Source organism: Mirounga angustirostris, unplaced genomic scaffold, assembly GCF_029215605.1.
Source record: "Mirounga angustirostris isolate CCGP_5_RB_7025 unplaced genomic scaffold, mMirAng1.0.hap1 SCAF_2, whole genome shotgun sequence".
In the NCBI taxonomy this organism is placed as follows: domain Eukaryota; kingdom Metazoa; phylum Chordata; class Mammalia; order Carnivora; family Phocidae; genus Mirounga; species Mirounga angustirostris.
Genome location: NW_026991710.1, coordinates 143365656 through 143382302, shown reverse-complemented (window position 1 = coordinate 143382302; position 16647 = coordinate 143365656). Strand labels below are relative to the sequence as shown.

General features: G+C 43.5%; 1 protein-coding gene across 8 annotated transcripts in view; it reads right to left on the bottom strand.

Moving 5' to 3' along the window:
- Positions 1-16647, bottom strand: part of PALLD (palladin, cytoskeletal associated protein) — a 426115-nt gene that overhangs the window by 61361 nt on the left and 348107 nt on the right. Inside the window, exon 2 of one of the 8 annotated variants that reach the window (XM_064585261.1) lies at positions 16204-16340. The exons of the other annotated variants lie outside the window; for them this stretch is intronic. Within the exon in view, the coding sequence (XP_064441331.1) occupies positions 16204-16220 (17 nt within the window). The 5' untranslated portion in view covers positions 16221-16340. The remainder of the gene's footprint in view (positions 1-16203; positions 16341-16647) is intronic. 8 annotated transcript variants of the gene reach the window in all.

Here is a 16647-nt window from a genome sequence, read left to right as displayed (position 1 = left end):
CTGCTACTGCCCTGTTGCTGCCTCTTCTTGGAGCTTCAGCTCCCCACCTATACGACTGGCACAAGGCCTATTTCTGACCTAACTCTCTGGGGGTGCCTGTGGAACCTCCGAGAACATCTGGGAAACATTATTTTGGCTTAGTCAACAATGTGTATTTTTTTCCCCTGTATGTCCCTCCAAGATTTATGCCAGAGCTAGAATTCTGACTTCTTAGTCTACGGGTCCTGGACCATCCTACCATCCCTACCAGGCTGTCCGAGCAAGACAATGGTTGTTTATTTATTGTCTGTTTCTTCCACTAGGCTGCAATCTCTATAAGGGCAGGGTCCCCATCTATTACATTCCTCGGTGTATTTTCTAAAGCTTAGCACACAGTCTGTGAATGAACCTATGAATCAATGAATGGAAGAGGCAGTAGTATCTAAATGTTTAGTGAATATTGAATAAATGCCAGACACCGTCCGCTTTATCTATATGCTTCCTCTGTCTCTCATATACATTTATTTTCTCTCTAGTACCTGCTAGCTGTATGATCTGGGACAACTTAACCTCTCTGTACCTCAGTTTTCTCATCCGTGTAATGGGATCATAACAGGACCTATGTCATAAGGCTATTGTAAAGATTACATGAGACCCGTGCTTGGCACAGAGATGTGCTCGTTGGTTGTTGTGATAATCCTCTTTTCCTCCTGAGTGAATGGCATCCTCGCTGAGCCTGTCTCACAAGGCAGAACCCCAGTAGTCATCCCTACCTGATTCTCACCTACGATGTCTAAACCCACCACCAGGTCCTGCCTTTCCCTCTCTTAACATCTCCCACCGGGCGTTCTCGTCATGCAGCGCAGAAATTTTTTTCAAGTTGTGCATCTAGTCTTGCAACTCTCTCACTTACCGGGCCCCCAGTCAGTAGCTCTGTGAATTCTAAATTCTTTAACCGGACCCACCAGGCCTGGTCGCCTGGCTCTAGCCTCTTCTCACTGCCCCCATTCTCGGAGTTTCAGCCCTACCCTTCCAGGTGCCATTCCTTCCACCTTAATGCCTATCCGGCCCCCCACTCATCCTCCGGACGTCTGATGTAAATACCTTAGGCATTCCCAGTCAGGTGGCTTGCTGAGGCAGGGCGGCTTACATCTTTGGCCCCTGCATCTTACCAGCCTTGCCGGGGAGCTTTTGTATATCTAACTCTGGGGAGCAGGTGATTTCCAAATCAACTCCCATGTCAGCAGGAGCTAGACTCTGGCCATAAAGCTGCTGTTGGCTTTGCAAGACCTCGCTTACTGACCACCTTTCTCTGCTCTGAACAGCAACTTGTTGCCCCCATCTCCCAGGAGACCAGGGCGCCTTTCCGGGAGACATGAAATGTGGCAGAAGGGCTCAACGCTGATTATTTTGCTAGACAGGGCTACCATTTAGGTTCCCTTAGTGTCACCCATGTGCTTATTCAGTGGGCATAAAGGAGTCATAGCTGGCTTTTTTTTTTTTTTTAAAACATCTGGCATTAATGGCTTTTGATAAATTACTTACTGAAGTGCTAAGGTATAAGCCTTTCAACAGAAAGAGGTTCTGGAGGAAAACAAAAAAATCCACAGAGATCTTTCAATTCAATTCACGAGACTGAACAACTGTTCTGTTAACGGTTTTACCCTGCTACATTCTCCTGTTTTGTTTTGTTAAGTAGGCTCCATGCCCAACGTGGGACTTGAACTCAGGACCCTGAGATCAAGAGTCGCCTGCTGTATCGACTGAGCCAGCCAGGCGCCCCCATATGCAGGTTACTTCTAATTTAGGGGAGTGTGAGGGAAAGACATATCCCGGAGATGGAGAAAGGTCAACAGTCTCCGAAGTAGAGAATAAATGCTGGTGTGACTGGCAGGCCAGCATGAAACGACAGAGAGTGGGGGCAGAGAGGGTGTGACGGCAGAGACAAAGCAATGAATGAGACTACCCGCAGCAGGAGATGGCGCATGCGCTGCTGGCCTGGCACAGGGCGCCCCGCGGGCTCCCCTGCCTCTCAGTGCCCGGGCCACGCCCACTCGGGCAGCACATGCGCCCTGCCCACCCATGGTAGCCAGGTCCTGCAATCACGTCTGGGGACATGCATGCTAAGCGGGAGTTAAAAGTGCTGATTTTGTGCAAGACCTGGCTACTTTTGAGCGAGAGCCAGGACAGCATATTACAAACGACAGAACTCGAAATTATACCACTAGAAACCACAGAAGTGACAAAAGCGATCGACTTTCCCCAATGGTGGACTGGATTTCCTAGGCTTTTCCAATAGCTTTGGAATGTGAAGAATTGTCATCATTTAGGACTTTTATAAGGAAGTTTAATACTGTAGGCCTAGGTACAGCACATTAAAAACAAACCATTTTATGGTCAGGGGAATGTTTTCCTCTTTTGAATTCTTGGTTGGGGGTGGGTGGGGCGAAGGGAGAGCATTCCTTCCCCCGGGAGCCAGGTGACAGCAGGAAGGCCTCTCACTCAGGCGGCCGGAAGGCTGCAGGCCTCACAAGCTACCCCACACTCGGGTTCCAGCAAACACTTAACATGTCAGGAACTAGACAAATTAAGTTTCTTGGCTCTGTAGTCAGACACAACTTTTTCTGCTTGTCGTCACATCCTCATTTCTTAGTATTCTTCAAGGATGAGGGAGGATTAAGGGGGTTTCTTGCTTTTTAAAATTAAACAAATAGGGGCACCTGGGTGGCTCAGTCGGTTAGGCATCTGCCTTCAGCTCAGGTCATGATTCCGGGGTTCTGGGATGGGAGTCCTGAGTCAGGCTCCCCGCTCAGCGGGGAATCTGCTTCTCCCTCTCCCTCTCCCCCTCCTGCCACCGCTGCCTGTGCTCTCTCTCTAATAAATAAAATCTTTAAAAAAATTTTAAATTAAACAAATACATTGAACAACTGGTCAGAGGTTTACTCCTTGTATTTTATGACACCAAATTTTAGCAAATACATTCATAAGTGTACATAATAAAAGAGAATGAATATGCCCCAGGATCTCTTTTTGCGGGGGGAAGTGGGGGTGAGATGAGGGAATGGAACTGAGGGCTCGGTTCACACTCTATGCTTCTCTTACTATGTACAGTGTGATCAGTCAGCCACGTGCTCTGAACCTCACTACTGCCAGTTTCTTAAGCTCTCCATGCTTCAGTGGTCCCTTCTTCAAGAATGGGGATGATAATACCTACTCCTGAGATTTCTTATAAAGTTTGAGTGAGGGGCGCCTGGGTGGCTCTGTCGGTTAAGCGTCTGACTCTTGATTTCGGCTCAGGTCACGATGTCAAGATCGTTGAGACCAAGCCCTGCATTGGACTCCATGCTAGGCGTGGAGTTTGCTTGAGATTCTCTCTCTTCCTCTCTCTCTGCCCCTTCCACTCAACCCTCCCAACCTCCCCACCTGTATGCACTCTCTCTCTAAAAAAAAAAAAGAAAGAAAAGAAAAAAAAGTAAGTTTAAGTGATGTCATGAATGTAAAAGTGTATTGCCAAACCTGGCTTTCACAGAATTTTAGTTTCTTTTCACTTTCCTTTAACATTGATAAAAATACAATATTAAGTTTGGTTTGTACTGAAATCCCTTCTGAGGTCTCAGAATCTAGTGGAGAATTCAATTCAGACTTTTAAGAGCAGACATCAGATTGTCGGCAGGTTTGTCACTACAGAAACTGTCACCTGCCAAAATATGCCATCTCCTCCTCTCTCCTTTTCCTTCCACAGCTAAGTATGCCAGTGCGGCAGAGAGCCCCTTAACAATCTATACCTGTTCTCTGGCTGGAGTTTATACAGCGAGCAAAATCTGATCTGGCTGCGCAAAAAGCAAACCACCACACGTCCCAAACACTTAACATAACCTTGAGTCTTCAAAAGAAACGCTTGCACTGCGGCAGAGGTCTGGGACCCATTACAGCTCAGTTTTCCAGGGGCAGCTTATCTCCTTCTCGGACACTATCAGTTGCCAAGGAAAGATAAAGACAAAAAGTCAACCCCTGTACCCAGTCGGAGTGGGAATGTGTTCAGGAATACTGCAATAGGGGCTGGGCTGGGCCCGAGAGAATGTCGCAACAGGCTAGGACTAATTCACATTCAGATGTTAGTGGCTCTAATACTGAGGACTGAATCCTATGTTCTGCTTTAAGGAAAACACTTCTTACACCCTGCAGGAAGAGTTGCAAAATAACCTATCCCCTCTCTACAGAGTGTAATTAGTACTCTTATGTTGCATTTTAAGGGAAAGTTCATTTGTGTCTGCAGTGACCTCAGAAGTTAATCACACCACCGAACTGTGTGGAGAACAAATATCTTGAATTTATTTGTTTCTTTCCTGAAATAAGAGCTCCAAGAGGCTCTGACATTGACAGAGTTCAAAAATGAAACAAGTCATAAGAGTTGAATCTTCTCATTACTTTGCTAAAGACTATGATTCAGGATAATGATTCAGTGCGAAACACAGTTTGTGAATCTGAGCCTTTCCTTTCTACTATTGAAGGCATAGAATGGAAGCATATTCAGCACTGAAGGTTTGAATTCCACCAGTCCTTAGAGCTCAGAACTCACATGAGCATAATTCTAAATCTGACCTGGACTCTTTGCTTTCAATATTGTCTCTTTCATATACTGTGTGTGCTCACATTTTTTTCATATTATTGTATCACCTGTAATGATATGAGAAGCCTTCTTTTGAGATGAGAGGGAGAGGGGGAGAGAGAGAAGTTGCAAGTGAGGTCCTTCTATATGGCACACTTGCGGGGTTGAAAAGGCAGTGAATAACGGTTCTTGCTCAGTAGCCCTGGTTTCAAGTCACTGTCCAACAAGATAATAAGTATAGTTCAATCTCTAAATTACACAAATTTACAGCTTTTGTTATTAGTCTTGGAACCCATCAACCCTAAGAGGAGACAAAATGGAAGGCTAAGAGGAGGCAAAATGGCAGGTTCATATTCACAAGAAGTGACCATGAATTTCAAGCATGAAGCTTGATTTCACTTCAGTTCACTTTCCCATCTCCAGGGGGGTAGGGAAGGGCCTCTACTTGCTTCTCCCTCAGCCACAATCTCAGGGGCCCCTCTCCATCACTTAGCCTCTCTGGAGACAAACAGCGTAGCAATGAAGATCCTTGAACTTGCATATTTGTTTTGAGTTTTCTGTGGAAAAAATTTCTAGAAATTGTCAGGTCAAAGGGTATGTGAATTTTATATTTTAATGATTACAGCCAAACTGCCCTCAAAAAGATCTTATGACTATATCTGAAAAAGGAGGAAAGAATAGATGATCATTTTCCAGTCTTTTTCCAACTGAACTTTCAACTCAATTCAATGAAGAAGCTTTTAAAACCAGAATGGAAGATGGCGCAGCCCTGAGATCCAGTCTGCTTTTAGTTATGCCACTAATTTCAAGCTTTTTCTTCACTAGCAAGTATTAAAACTTTGTTTTGCTTTGGTCTTAGTTGCCAAACTAACATTTTTTTCCCCTCCTAATATTGCTGGCCATAAATGAAGGTCCTGCTGTGGATAAGAAATGGATGTCCTGGCAATCGATACATCATCACTTTCAAATCATACTTATTTAAGGGACAACATACTCCTTTACAGGACTGGTTCTCAAACTTTAGTAGGCATCAGAATTATCTAGAAAGCTTGAAAACCCAGATTGCTGGGCTCTACCCTCAAGAGTTCCTGATTCAGCAGGTCTGGGATGCGGCCCAAGAATTTAAATTTCTAACAATTTCCTGGGTGATGCTGATACTGTCGGTGTGGAGACCACTTTTCCAGAATCACTTCTTTTCAGAATGTTCTTTGATTACTGGGCATAAACTTGCGATGAGAGGACCACTATCTTACTCTGGGTAGACTGCGATTTATAGGAGTTTGAATGCCAGTCACCTCAATTACTATAATAAATCTTCTTTCTGTTCCACCTCACTACCATGACATATGAGCTCTTTTAACAGTCACGTGCAAGGAGCAAACTGCAAATTCCAAGCGGATTGCTCCCCAGAGTTACCTCTTCTGCCCTAGACCTACTCTCCCCACAGAACTGGTACTTAAAATTCATATAAGACAACTACAAAATAACTGCACCTCTTTCTCCCTCTTACAAAGGAAACTCTTTGTTGATCAGATGTTACAGGTATGGATACTTAGGTTATTTAAGGCCTTCAGTTTAAGATAATCACCAGGTGCTTTTCGTCACTTACGTTACACACAGTAAAAGACAAATTTAGCTCTCAAGTGACCTGAGTTATAAAGGCAAACATGAGAAAATGAACGGCACGTGAACTTGAACCTTCACTTTGTATGCAGCGGATCTACAGAGCACTTCCAATGGAGTTTCTGTTCTAGATCTTACATCTAAGCATGAAAACAGTCAAGTGTGTAGAGGTGTAGAATTGAACAAATGTACAAGCGAAGATTTACATATTCATGACAAGGGAGTGAAAGTGAATTTTGTTGGAGAGGGGAAGGAGGGAGGTTATAGGAACTACTGTTCATAGAAGAGCTACAGCCACATTTGTCAGGATGCACTGTCAGACTAGAGGCTTTTTCACCAGTTGTGATAGACCTGGTTCATGGCGTGTTTTCAGAGTGAAGTCATTGCATTAATACTGAATTCATGTTAGAGAGGATGATTTAGTAATGAACTGGCCAAAGGGCCCGTTGGGAAGGAAAAGAAGAAAGATGAGCAGGAACAGTGATCCTGGAACAACTAGATGCTATCTCAAACTGCAGGAAGAGCAAGCCTCACTCATTCAGACTACATTTATTTGGATTTCGTGATACCTCTGAGATTTTTTCACAGACACCTCTGAAGTGGGCTTGTTAAATAAATCAGGTATACAGATTGGCAGAAAGGGCTGTTTAGGGCAGGCTCCTCCCAAGCCCTTCGGAAGAATACATCACGTTACTGTTTAAAACCATGCCTCCACTTCCCACCAACATTTGTCGAATCCTTTATATGAAGAAATCTTTATTTTGTTTTTTTAAATTATGATTTTGGAGTCTCTTAAACTCATAACCACCTGTCTTATGGGTAAGCAAAATCAGATAATGTTACTGAAAAAAGAACAAAGGGGTTAGGAACAAGTCATAAATAGGTTTGAAAATTCCTTTATAAAGTATCTGGGAAGATTTCTCCAGTTATACAGACACACAAGATCTATTTTGATCAATCAGTGAACGTATCCCTTCATGGAGAAAGCGACTGGCGTGTTTTCCGTGACACTTCAGTGCGTCAAGCAAGGCTCCTCATAGTCTGGCTGTCCGTGCATGATCCTGTTCTGCCATACAAGCGCCCACCACCCTCCGGACACACAGCCTTCTCTCCACCTCTGAGCCTTTGGTCATGGAGCCGAGCTGCCTCTTCCACCTGGCCTCAACCTCTATCACACTTGTCTGCTGTCAGCTCTCAGTTGTCTCCAGAATCTCCCCCTGGCACCCCTGCCCCCTGGGCAGAATGGGCGCCCCTTCCTCCGAGGGCTCTGCATCTACTGATCCACTTTGACTGCAGGCCTCGCCAATCCATCCTGCTGCTGGGCTTGTCTCTCCCCTGACCTAAAAAAGGGCCTGGCCCCCGTTCCCCTGCTCATTCAGGGAACTGCTGAGCACAAGACACACTGAGTCGGTGTTTGCTGAGTGAATGAGTAACACTGGATTTGTTTGCTACCTTTTAAAGGATTTGGAAAGATTTTAAAGCATGTCCTACTCCAACAGTAACTTTTTAGTATTTGGAATTCATCCTTTATTCATTAGGAGGATGGCAGGGAAGATTTGCTGTAGGATCTTTTAATTCAATTTCCTGTTGCACAGCTTTTTTCAACTCATCTATTCTAATAAATCTTAGATAAAATTAGACTCCTATAGGTTAAAGAATACCACAGCAATCCCAGGGTCTTGTACATTGAGGGCATGTGGTTTTGAGTGGAGACTAGGACAGAGCGAGAGAAGTCCAGAGTGAGTGAGATCTTATGACTATATCTGAAAAAGGAGAAAAGAAGATATTCTATATATATATATAACATATATATATACACTTCATATATATATATGAAATTTTTAAAGGATAAAAATGATTTCACAGGATTGCTGTAAGAATGTATATAAAACATTATATAGATGGTATATAAAAACACTTTGAAAACTAACAGTACCATTAAATGTTTACTGAATAAATGAATAAAAGCTATTCATTTGGATTTAGGCAGAAGAGAAAGATCCATCGAAAGCAATCTTTCTTTCCTTCTGGGCACATTTGATCATGGTTGTTAATTTTTAGAGGTAATCTAGTCATTGTTTTCTAGAGGACTGTGGCCTGAAACAAAACAAAAAACAAAGCTTTTTGCCAAAGCTTTTTGATTCACACAGCCAGATACACTACTTTCCTCATGGGTAATAATTCACGGTAAATGCACACTAGAAAAGCTTCAGTTCTAATGGGCAGAGGAAGCACGTCTACACGGTCCTTCTCTAGTCGGCTAAAATACAAGCGTTACTGATGCCTTCCTCGCTTTCACGGAAGTGCTTGGTAAAGGTGCTTTTATAAAGCTGCAACTATTCTTGAGGCGATATGAGAGGTACCCAGGCTTTGGCAAGGAGTGGTAAATCTGGCAAGGAAGTTCAATTTCCGTAACATTGTTTCCAGCCCAGGAAATGTCTCAGGTAGCTTGGTATGGGTAAGCTGCTGCCAGTTTTTCAGGCATGGGCTTGCTTCTCTCGGATGACATCATTTGACTGAATTCTTTACTCTGCTTGCCCCACAGAAGCCTCTGCATTCACTTGGTCTCCATTTTTCTCCAAGACCTCATATGATCCTCAGGATGGCTGTGTCTCCAAAAGCCTAATATGGAAAGACCTCTAATTCATGTGATGAACCTACCTGACTATTAAAATAGCAAAAGCATTTACTAATGTACACTTCAAAACCATTATACAATAGGAAGATTTTCTGATTATAGCATCATTATTACTGAGAATAATGGGCCATGACTGCAGCCTTAGGTCAACGTAACTCACACAGCACATAAGTACTATATTAAATTTGTTTATCCTGAGGTCTAAGAACTGAGATCACTGAAAATCAAATGTAAACTTTAAAAATGCTCTTTTTAAACTATGTAAACTTTTCTCTAACTTGAGCTTAACAGAAGAGAAACTGACCAGGTGGAACCTGTGATTTTTCTAAGCTAAACTTTCTGTTACCCTAGCTCAGGGGTTGAGCTCATTAATTCTCCTGTTTCCCAAATTACAGTATACCCAAAGGGTATTATTATGTCCTGAAATATAAATTAGCATAGAAAATTCCAAAAACTTTGCAAGGAAGTCTTTTATTTATGCTAAGTGGCCCCCTAATGGTACTGCCCTTTGAATTCCTTTCTGGCAAAGCCACAGTGGTCATGCTTAGAATCCAGAGCGAGGTCAGATGATGTTATAGATGTCCCTGGTCTTTGAATACTATGATACATACACCACCACACATTTGCTTCAACACCTCTATCATTATTTTTTGGGTAATCGCCACTTGTGATTTTTGTGAAGCTCTGACATCTAATATGGGTTTACTGATCACACTCAGGCTTATGATTTGAACTAGAATGTGGCATTTACTGATGTCTGAGGTACATCTTTCTCCTTCTCCAAGACTAGGGAATTGTATACCACAAAGCCATCAACTTCTTAAGTGTTTTAACCAAACACTCTGTGAGATCATGGGAGAAAACAAAGAGGAAAGAGGCAGAGTTGGACAGGAATGCCTTTCGTTTCTCTCCTTACATGGCACCGGGACAGTAAAGCTGAGAAGGATACTGAAGCCCGTCTCATCTAGTCTCTAGATGACCAGGGGCAACAGGGGTTGTTTGGCAAAAGACAGCTGGCTGTGAAGAGCCTGAGTGAGAACTATCAGCACATGGGAAGACAGACTTGGGATGACAGCCATTTCCTCAACTAGTTCAGAAAATAAAAGAAGGCAGCATGAAAGCAGTAGGCCTACAAGTCACGGACACATTTCGAAACCTCACTTCGCCATTAAGGTAACACACAGATCTCTGGGTGGTCAAGAGCACCAGGTGTATGTTACCCTTGCCAGAATATCACCCACAGGTTCAGTCAGATCCTGTGGTTTCATAATACTTTAACCTTTAATCCGACTGCCGAGAGCTAGAATGCCAAATTTTTCTGTTTAATTTTAGTTGAACGCCTCTTGCCAACAAAAGTGATTTTTTTTTTAAATGAAAGTTGCGGAAGGGATATGGTATTTGAAGCCAGACCTAAAGCAGTGATGAAGGATGAGCTGATTAGCTCAAAGTCAGAAGAGAATCCATAAAAGCCATTATGTAAAAGAGAGAGTTATACTCAAGTTTCAGAGCAGAGCCAACTGTCCCAGCAAACTTTGTTTCAAGATATTCAGTCTTCATATTCTTTGCTAATTCTTCTAAATGACTAATGTACTATACTACTCTGTGAATGCTAATTATTGTGCTTACTTAAAACACAGTAAACCAATCACTGTTGTACTAGACTACGAAATCATTCATTATCAATATAATTCGGAAATATGACCTAACTGTAGATGTAAGTAGAGCATTACAGTAAAATGAACTGGAGCCACAGTAACATTGAGCAGATATTTACAAGTCCAGTTTGATAAACCTTCAGTTTCATGATCAGATTTGCATTTGGCTTACTAAGTAGACAAAATCAAAGCATAAACACAAGGTAGGCCGAGCTCTAAGCACCGATGTAGAGGTCACAGAGCCTGCCTGGGAGGTCCCGACATTACAGCGCCACAGAAGGGACAGACACACGGAGGCCAGAGTGCCTGGTACACACTGACTGCCAGTCAACGGCTGAGCTGTCTACTCAACACCACTGCTACTTTGTCTCCTCAGCTGCCGGCCAGGTGGCCAAGCTGCAGAAAGTGCCATTGTGTGGTTCCCTCGGTAACCAATCGGACTCCTCCATTGGGATTCCTTTCCCAAGTCAACCGGGCTTTAGGATTTTAAACATTTCGCATTTCCCCTTAAAAACTTTCCTCCTGAACTTGTAATCAGTGTTCTTAATTTGACTTTGCCAGATTTGCCATCTGTGCTTAGGCTTCCGGAAAATTCTGCAGTTGCCCACAGGGCACATTTTCTAGTGGTAATATCACCCTGCATCTCGGGATGCTTGGTGTGCTGAAAAGAAAAACAGAGCTGGGAGGCAGGAGATGCAAGTCCTGCTATAGATGCAAATTCGGAAAGTCAACCAATTATACACTTTACACTTTTTAATCTGTAGAGTGGAAGCAAGGCCACCTGCCCTCCCTAGCTCTGCTACTGGGATGAAGCAAAAGTCCTGGTATTTTTAAATGAATGAGAACTTGGCCCTCAGAGATGGCCATGGATTTCAGAAGTCTCAACCTTGATTTGCTTGTGATGGGCCTGGATTTAGGGTTTTCTAAATCTCTCAATATAAAAGAATTCCAAGGAACTTCCTCAAGTGCACCTGCCAGATTTTAGCGTTCATTTGTCCCCTGCAGCAAGGAAGTCAACCTGAGAAAAGGTCTGGCAGCTTCGCCCACCTGGTGGTCTCACGGAGCATCTACAACCTTGTTGATGAGTTGTGGAAAAGTAGAAGAGGCACTGACATTAAGCAGTATGATTCTGTGTGTTTGCAAACTGACAACTCTTGTTGGTTGTCCACTGAGAAGGGCCACGGAATGCCTGGACTTGGACTACGGCTATCTTATCCCTAGATCATTTCTCTGCCTTTCAAAGAGATCTGCAAGTTCTTATGGGCCACTCTGTCTTGCAAATAAAAGCTTCCCCTTGGAGAGTGAGGTCCAGCTCCTTATCTACCATCCCTGGGTATCCACAGTCACTTCCCTGGATGGATCTGCGGTTGCTGATGTGGACACTATGTGCTCCAACATTCTGTGATACAGAACAATGAAGTCATATGTAAGAAAAGTATGGAGCACATGTGGATTCACTTTATTAATAAGTGCCTAAAATAGAGTTTTAAAAAAAATCCACATATCACCTTCCATATAAATGCATCCATTTATAGTTATGAAGGCAAGTAGGAAATGAGACTTTACCAAGAAAAACTACAGTTTTCCAACTCCAGTGTTGAATTGGTTCATTTGTGGTTTTACCGGGATATGCTTTACTTCGATACTCTGTTACTGGGCAGATTTTGCAGACTACAGCTTTGTCAAATGACGGGGCCTTTACTCCACCTTCAAATAATGAGAGTCAAATTTTCTCACTTTCCACACTCTTTTGGAGCAAAGTCATCTTCTTCCAAGGCTTTAATTAATCACTGTCCCCAGTGTGATCTCCCAGAATGTCAGATCTGGGTATCTAATTGCCTCCTGGACACCTCCATGGCGTGATATGTTCAAAACCAAACTTGTCCTTCCTTCAGAGCTGCCCCCACCCTGTCCCATCCTTTCTAAATGACAGTCCTATCCACCCACCACCTGGCAGGAGCCTGGGAGTAATCCTGGGTGCATCCTGCTCCCTTACCTTTCACCTGCCATCAGTACCAAGTATAGTCAATTCTGTCTTCTAACCATGCCCGGATCCAATTACTTCAATCACTTGCTTTACCACTAACTTAGCTCAGACCACCAATATCTATTTCCTGTGTTATTCTAACCATTGCAATTGGTTTTCCTGTTTCCCAGCTGACTACCTATAGAGTGCCCTAGTGGTGTGTTAACCACTCACCAGTGATAAAAGAGAAGAAGGCATCTCTGTTGCCCTCAAGAAAGGCATAATCTGGTAGGAATGAGGCTTGATTTAGGTAGCCATTAGAGAGTAATATGAAAAAAGAAAAGAAAGAGAAAAAAAAAGCATACCATTAAGAGTTCCCTCAGAGTCTAAAACTGTCTTTTTTTTTTTTAAGTTTTTATTTATTTATTCATGAGAGATAGAGAGAGAGAGAGAGGCAGAGGCAGAGGGAGAAGCAGGCTCCCCGTGGAGCAGGGAGCCCGATGCGGGACTCGATCCCAGGACCCTGGGATCATGACCTGAGCTGAAGGCAGACGCTTAACCGACTGAGCCACCCAGGCGTCCCTAAAACTCTGTCTTAACGTTAGAGAGATGAGATTAACTCAGTGAAATAATTAGGAATAAACTGGTGTACAAGTGTTATTTTAGGAATTGCAAGTGTCTGAGCACTTCAGCGTAGAGTGAGATTAATGTGATGATTAGGATAGGAAATTTTAACGGAAATTTCTGGATACGTGCCTAGGAGGTTTACTACAGCAGCCACTCACCAACACTAGCCACCCATCTAAGTGTAGGGCTCTGGTCCATGGAAGTGACGGATAAAGAAAAGACAGTCCTCCTCAAGACTGCAGGATTCTGAGGTCCAACACACTGCGGATGTTGAGTCAGAATTCGACCTTGGGCAGACCCTGCGTGTCCATTTCTCCAGCCAAATTCAGGCTCCTCCTCTCCCAGGTGTCTGTTTTACACCTTCCTCTGTCCTCACGCTTCCCTCAAATGCTCCCCCCGTCTGGCCCTCCGCTGGTGACCACGGTTCCTATTTCACCAGCAAAACAGAAACACGTGGTAGAGAATGGCCACAAACTCCCACTGCCGCTTCTGCCCACTCCTTCTGTCCTGGCCCGCAGACTCTGCCTCCTCCCCAGCGCAACTGCAGCGCCATCTCTGTGCGCTCTGCCAAGGCCAGGGGCTCTGCCTGTGCACCAGATCCCACTGGCCTTCGGATACACAAGGTCAAGGCCTCCATCTATTGCTCTTGGCTTGCTCCCCAGTCACTTGCTGGGGTATTTACAGTGACCGATGAAGATGGCACATACTCAAACATTCAGTGTTGCAAAATAAAACGGTTTGCTGTGAGAAACAATAACATAAGTACTCCTGGACTCATTTTGTTGACTTTGAGCCATTCTTCTGCCGTATTTCTGTCTCCCCGAACTGCAACCCCCACCTGGCATTCCTTGTCTCCTCCCTGGCTTTATTTTCCCCCATAACACATTACTCCCCCAGAAGCACTGGATGTCCAATTTATTTTGGTGTGTCTCCTAACCACTGGAATATAAGCTTTACAGGGCCAGGGATTTTTGCATATTTGTCCACTGCTTTATTCCCAGAGTCTAGCCAGTACCCAGGGCACTTGCTCAAGAATATCTGAGTTAACGAGGTTCCAGTCCTGCCATTTCTGATCTGTGTGACTACAGGCAAATGATCCTCTTGAAGTCTCCCTTTCATCATTTCTAAGATGGTGGTGCTGACAGTACTTACTACATGGGATTGTGGTGGGGATCAAATGACAATGTGTGTTAAACATTTTAGGGGTGCCTGGGGGGGTTCCAGTTGGTTAAGCGTCTGCCTTCGGCTCAGCTCATGATCCCAGGGTCCTGGGATCGAGCCCCCGTGGAGTCTGCTTGTCCCTCTCCCACTGCCCCTACCCCCTGCTTGTGCTTGCATGCACATGCTCTCTCTCTCTCTCTCTCAAATAGTCTTTAAAAAAAAAAAATCAACATTTTAGCACATTTTCTGTATGAAGTGCCCAACAAATGGCATTTATTATATGGTTATTTAGAATATAATAATTATACATTAGCATTCAAGTTTACCCTAAGTTTATTTAGTCCCTAAGAGGTACTTATTTGGGAATTTAGTGGACTGGCATCAAGAAGAAAAATAAAAGGTCTATAAATATGCTTTCCTCCTATTATTAAAGATTTCATTCAAAACCTAACCCTGACTTTAACAATAATGAACATCCAAGGAGGCAGTGCTGATGTCTACATCTAGGTTCTATGGTAAAAATTATGTTTAGTAAGAAAGTAATATCACCAACAGGCAGTTTGCTCTGACTGGCCATCCAAAATAGATCCCACAGCTGACAAGTGGGGGCCTCACTTCTGCCCTATTACCTGGGTCCTTTCTGCTTTCTTCTCTTCCCCCTCTGCTGTCACAAAGCCAGCTACTGCTGGGATCCCCTCTTTCCATAGCTCTGTAGTTCCAGGGTGGGGTCTCTGTTAGCATAAGGGGAGTATGAAAGGAAATGTACCTCTCTGTACCTTTATTTTCCCTTCAGGGTTTAAATGGAAAAAAGAGAAGGTGGGGTCCTTTTAGCCATTGTTGCTGGTATTAAAAGCCTTAAAAAAAAAATCAAGTTGGAGCTCTGAGTGCATTTTCCCACAAAAACCATGTTATATATAGTGGCTGGGTTCTATGGTACTATTAATAAAGCAGAATATTTCAGCTATGATTTCTGGGCTGTCCTGGGAACCTAACCACAAAGTGGGACCTAATTTCAATGAAAAAGTATGTTCAGAGTTCCCAGCAACCAATTTACGCACCCACATTCAGAATCCAACCCATCTGAAAGGTGAGGGCTGCTAATTCTCAGTAAGGTTGACACTTGCACAAAGATACCACAAATGTCGTGAAGAGTCGAAGCAAGCTGAAGAGTACGGTGGTCGAGCGGTACTTCATTTCTATTTGGATGGCATTCCTGATCCCAGTTCTAGAATACCAGGAAATGTGTTGGGTCTAGCTCAGAGAATTCTGTGAGAACGAAGTGTGGTAAAAGAATGCAACACATCCAGGAGAGCCTGGTTAGTGAGAGCTATTTAACATAAGTTAGTTCTCTCCCCTCCCACTGGTGAAACTTCAGTGTCTTATTCTTTTTACTTGGTTTTGTGTCTCTTCCTATGAATCTATTTTTAACACTTACATAGGGGGAAAATGCAACATTCTGCCAACAGAAACCAGAAAATGGTTATTTGCTCATTTCTTCTGGCTGACACACCTTGTCTGCGAATGGCAGCTTCTCCGTCAGGAGGAAATCTTTTCCATCAAATAAGCCTTTACGCCTTCCAAAAGTCCATGCCAAACTGCAAAAATCACCATCTTAGCTTACCATAGTGGTGAAGCTTTGGCAGTTGGGCCAACGCACATTCAGTGGGAGACCGAGGACAGACGTTAACTAACCATCCCACGTTTTCAGTTTGTTTCCTTGTAGTCCTTATCCCAAATACACACGTGAGACAGGCTCGCCTAACTGGGACGGCTTATGTTCCATATCACAGTAACCCTAACGCACGTAACCAGTAAGACAGCTAAGACCTCCTGCTCAGGAAGAAGTCTGTGCCTTCAGTAGTCAATAGGGTTGGGCAGAGAGCTGTCGAGGCCACTCGTTTTTTCAGAATGTTTCTCCCTCCCTTACCCCTCAGGCCCTCCTTACTTCCATCTTCTCTCCATGCCTTTCCCGGGAGAATGGGCTACTGCTCTCTGTTCATCAAATCTCCTTGGATGAAACCTTTCTAGTCTACCACCTCCGATTCTTTATCCTTTGACAAAATCTGAGACAAAACTCTCCTCCTGTTAAAACAAAAAAATCTCTTGAATTTGTGCAATTTCACAGGGATTTTCTAGAACCAAAAACCTGGGGCACAGAACTAGGGAGAACTGAGTGCTTCAATTTTATGTTTGTATGATCGTTGTATGAAGACTCCTATCTTCCCTACACCTTTCTTTAAAATCTGGTAGAGTTCCATTTCTTGTTCTGTCTCAAAAGAATATTATTTGGATGAGCCAGTACATTTAATGCGTTGGGAACACTTTCAAAGAGTTTAGTGCTCTTCCAACATATCTTTAATTTTTAAAGTGTATATTTAGTGTCTGTCTA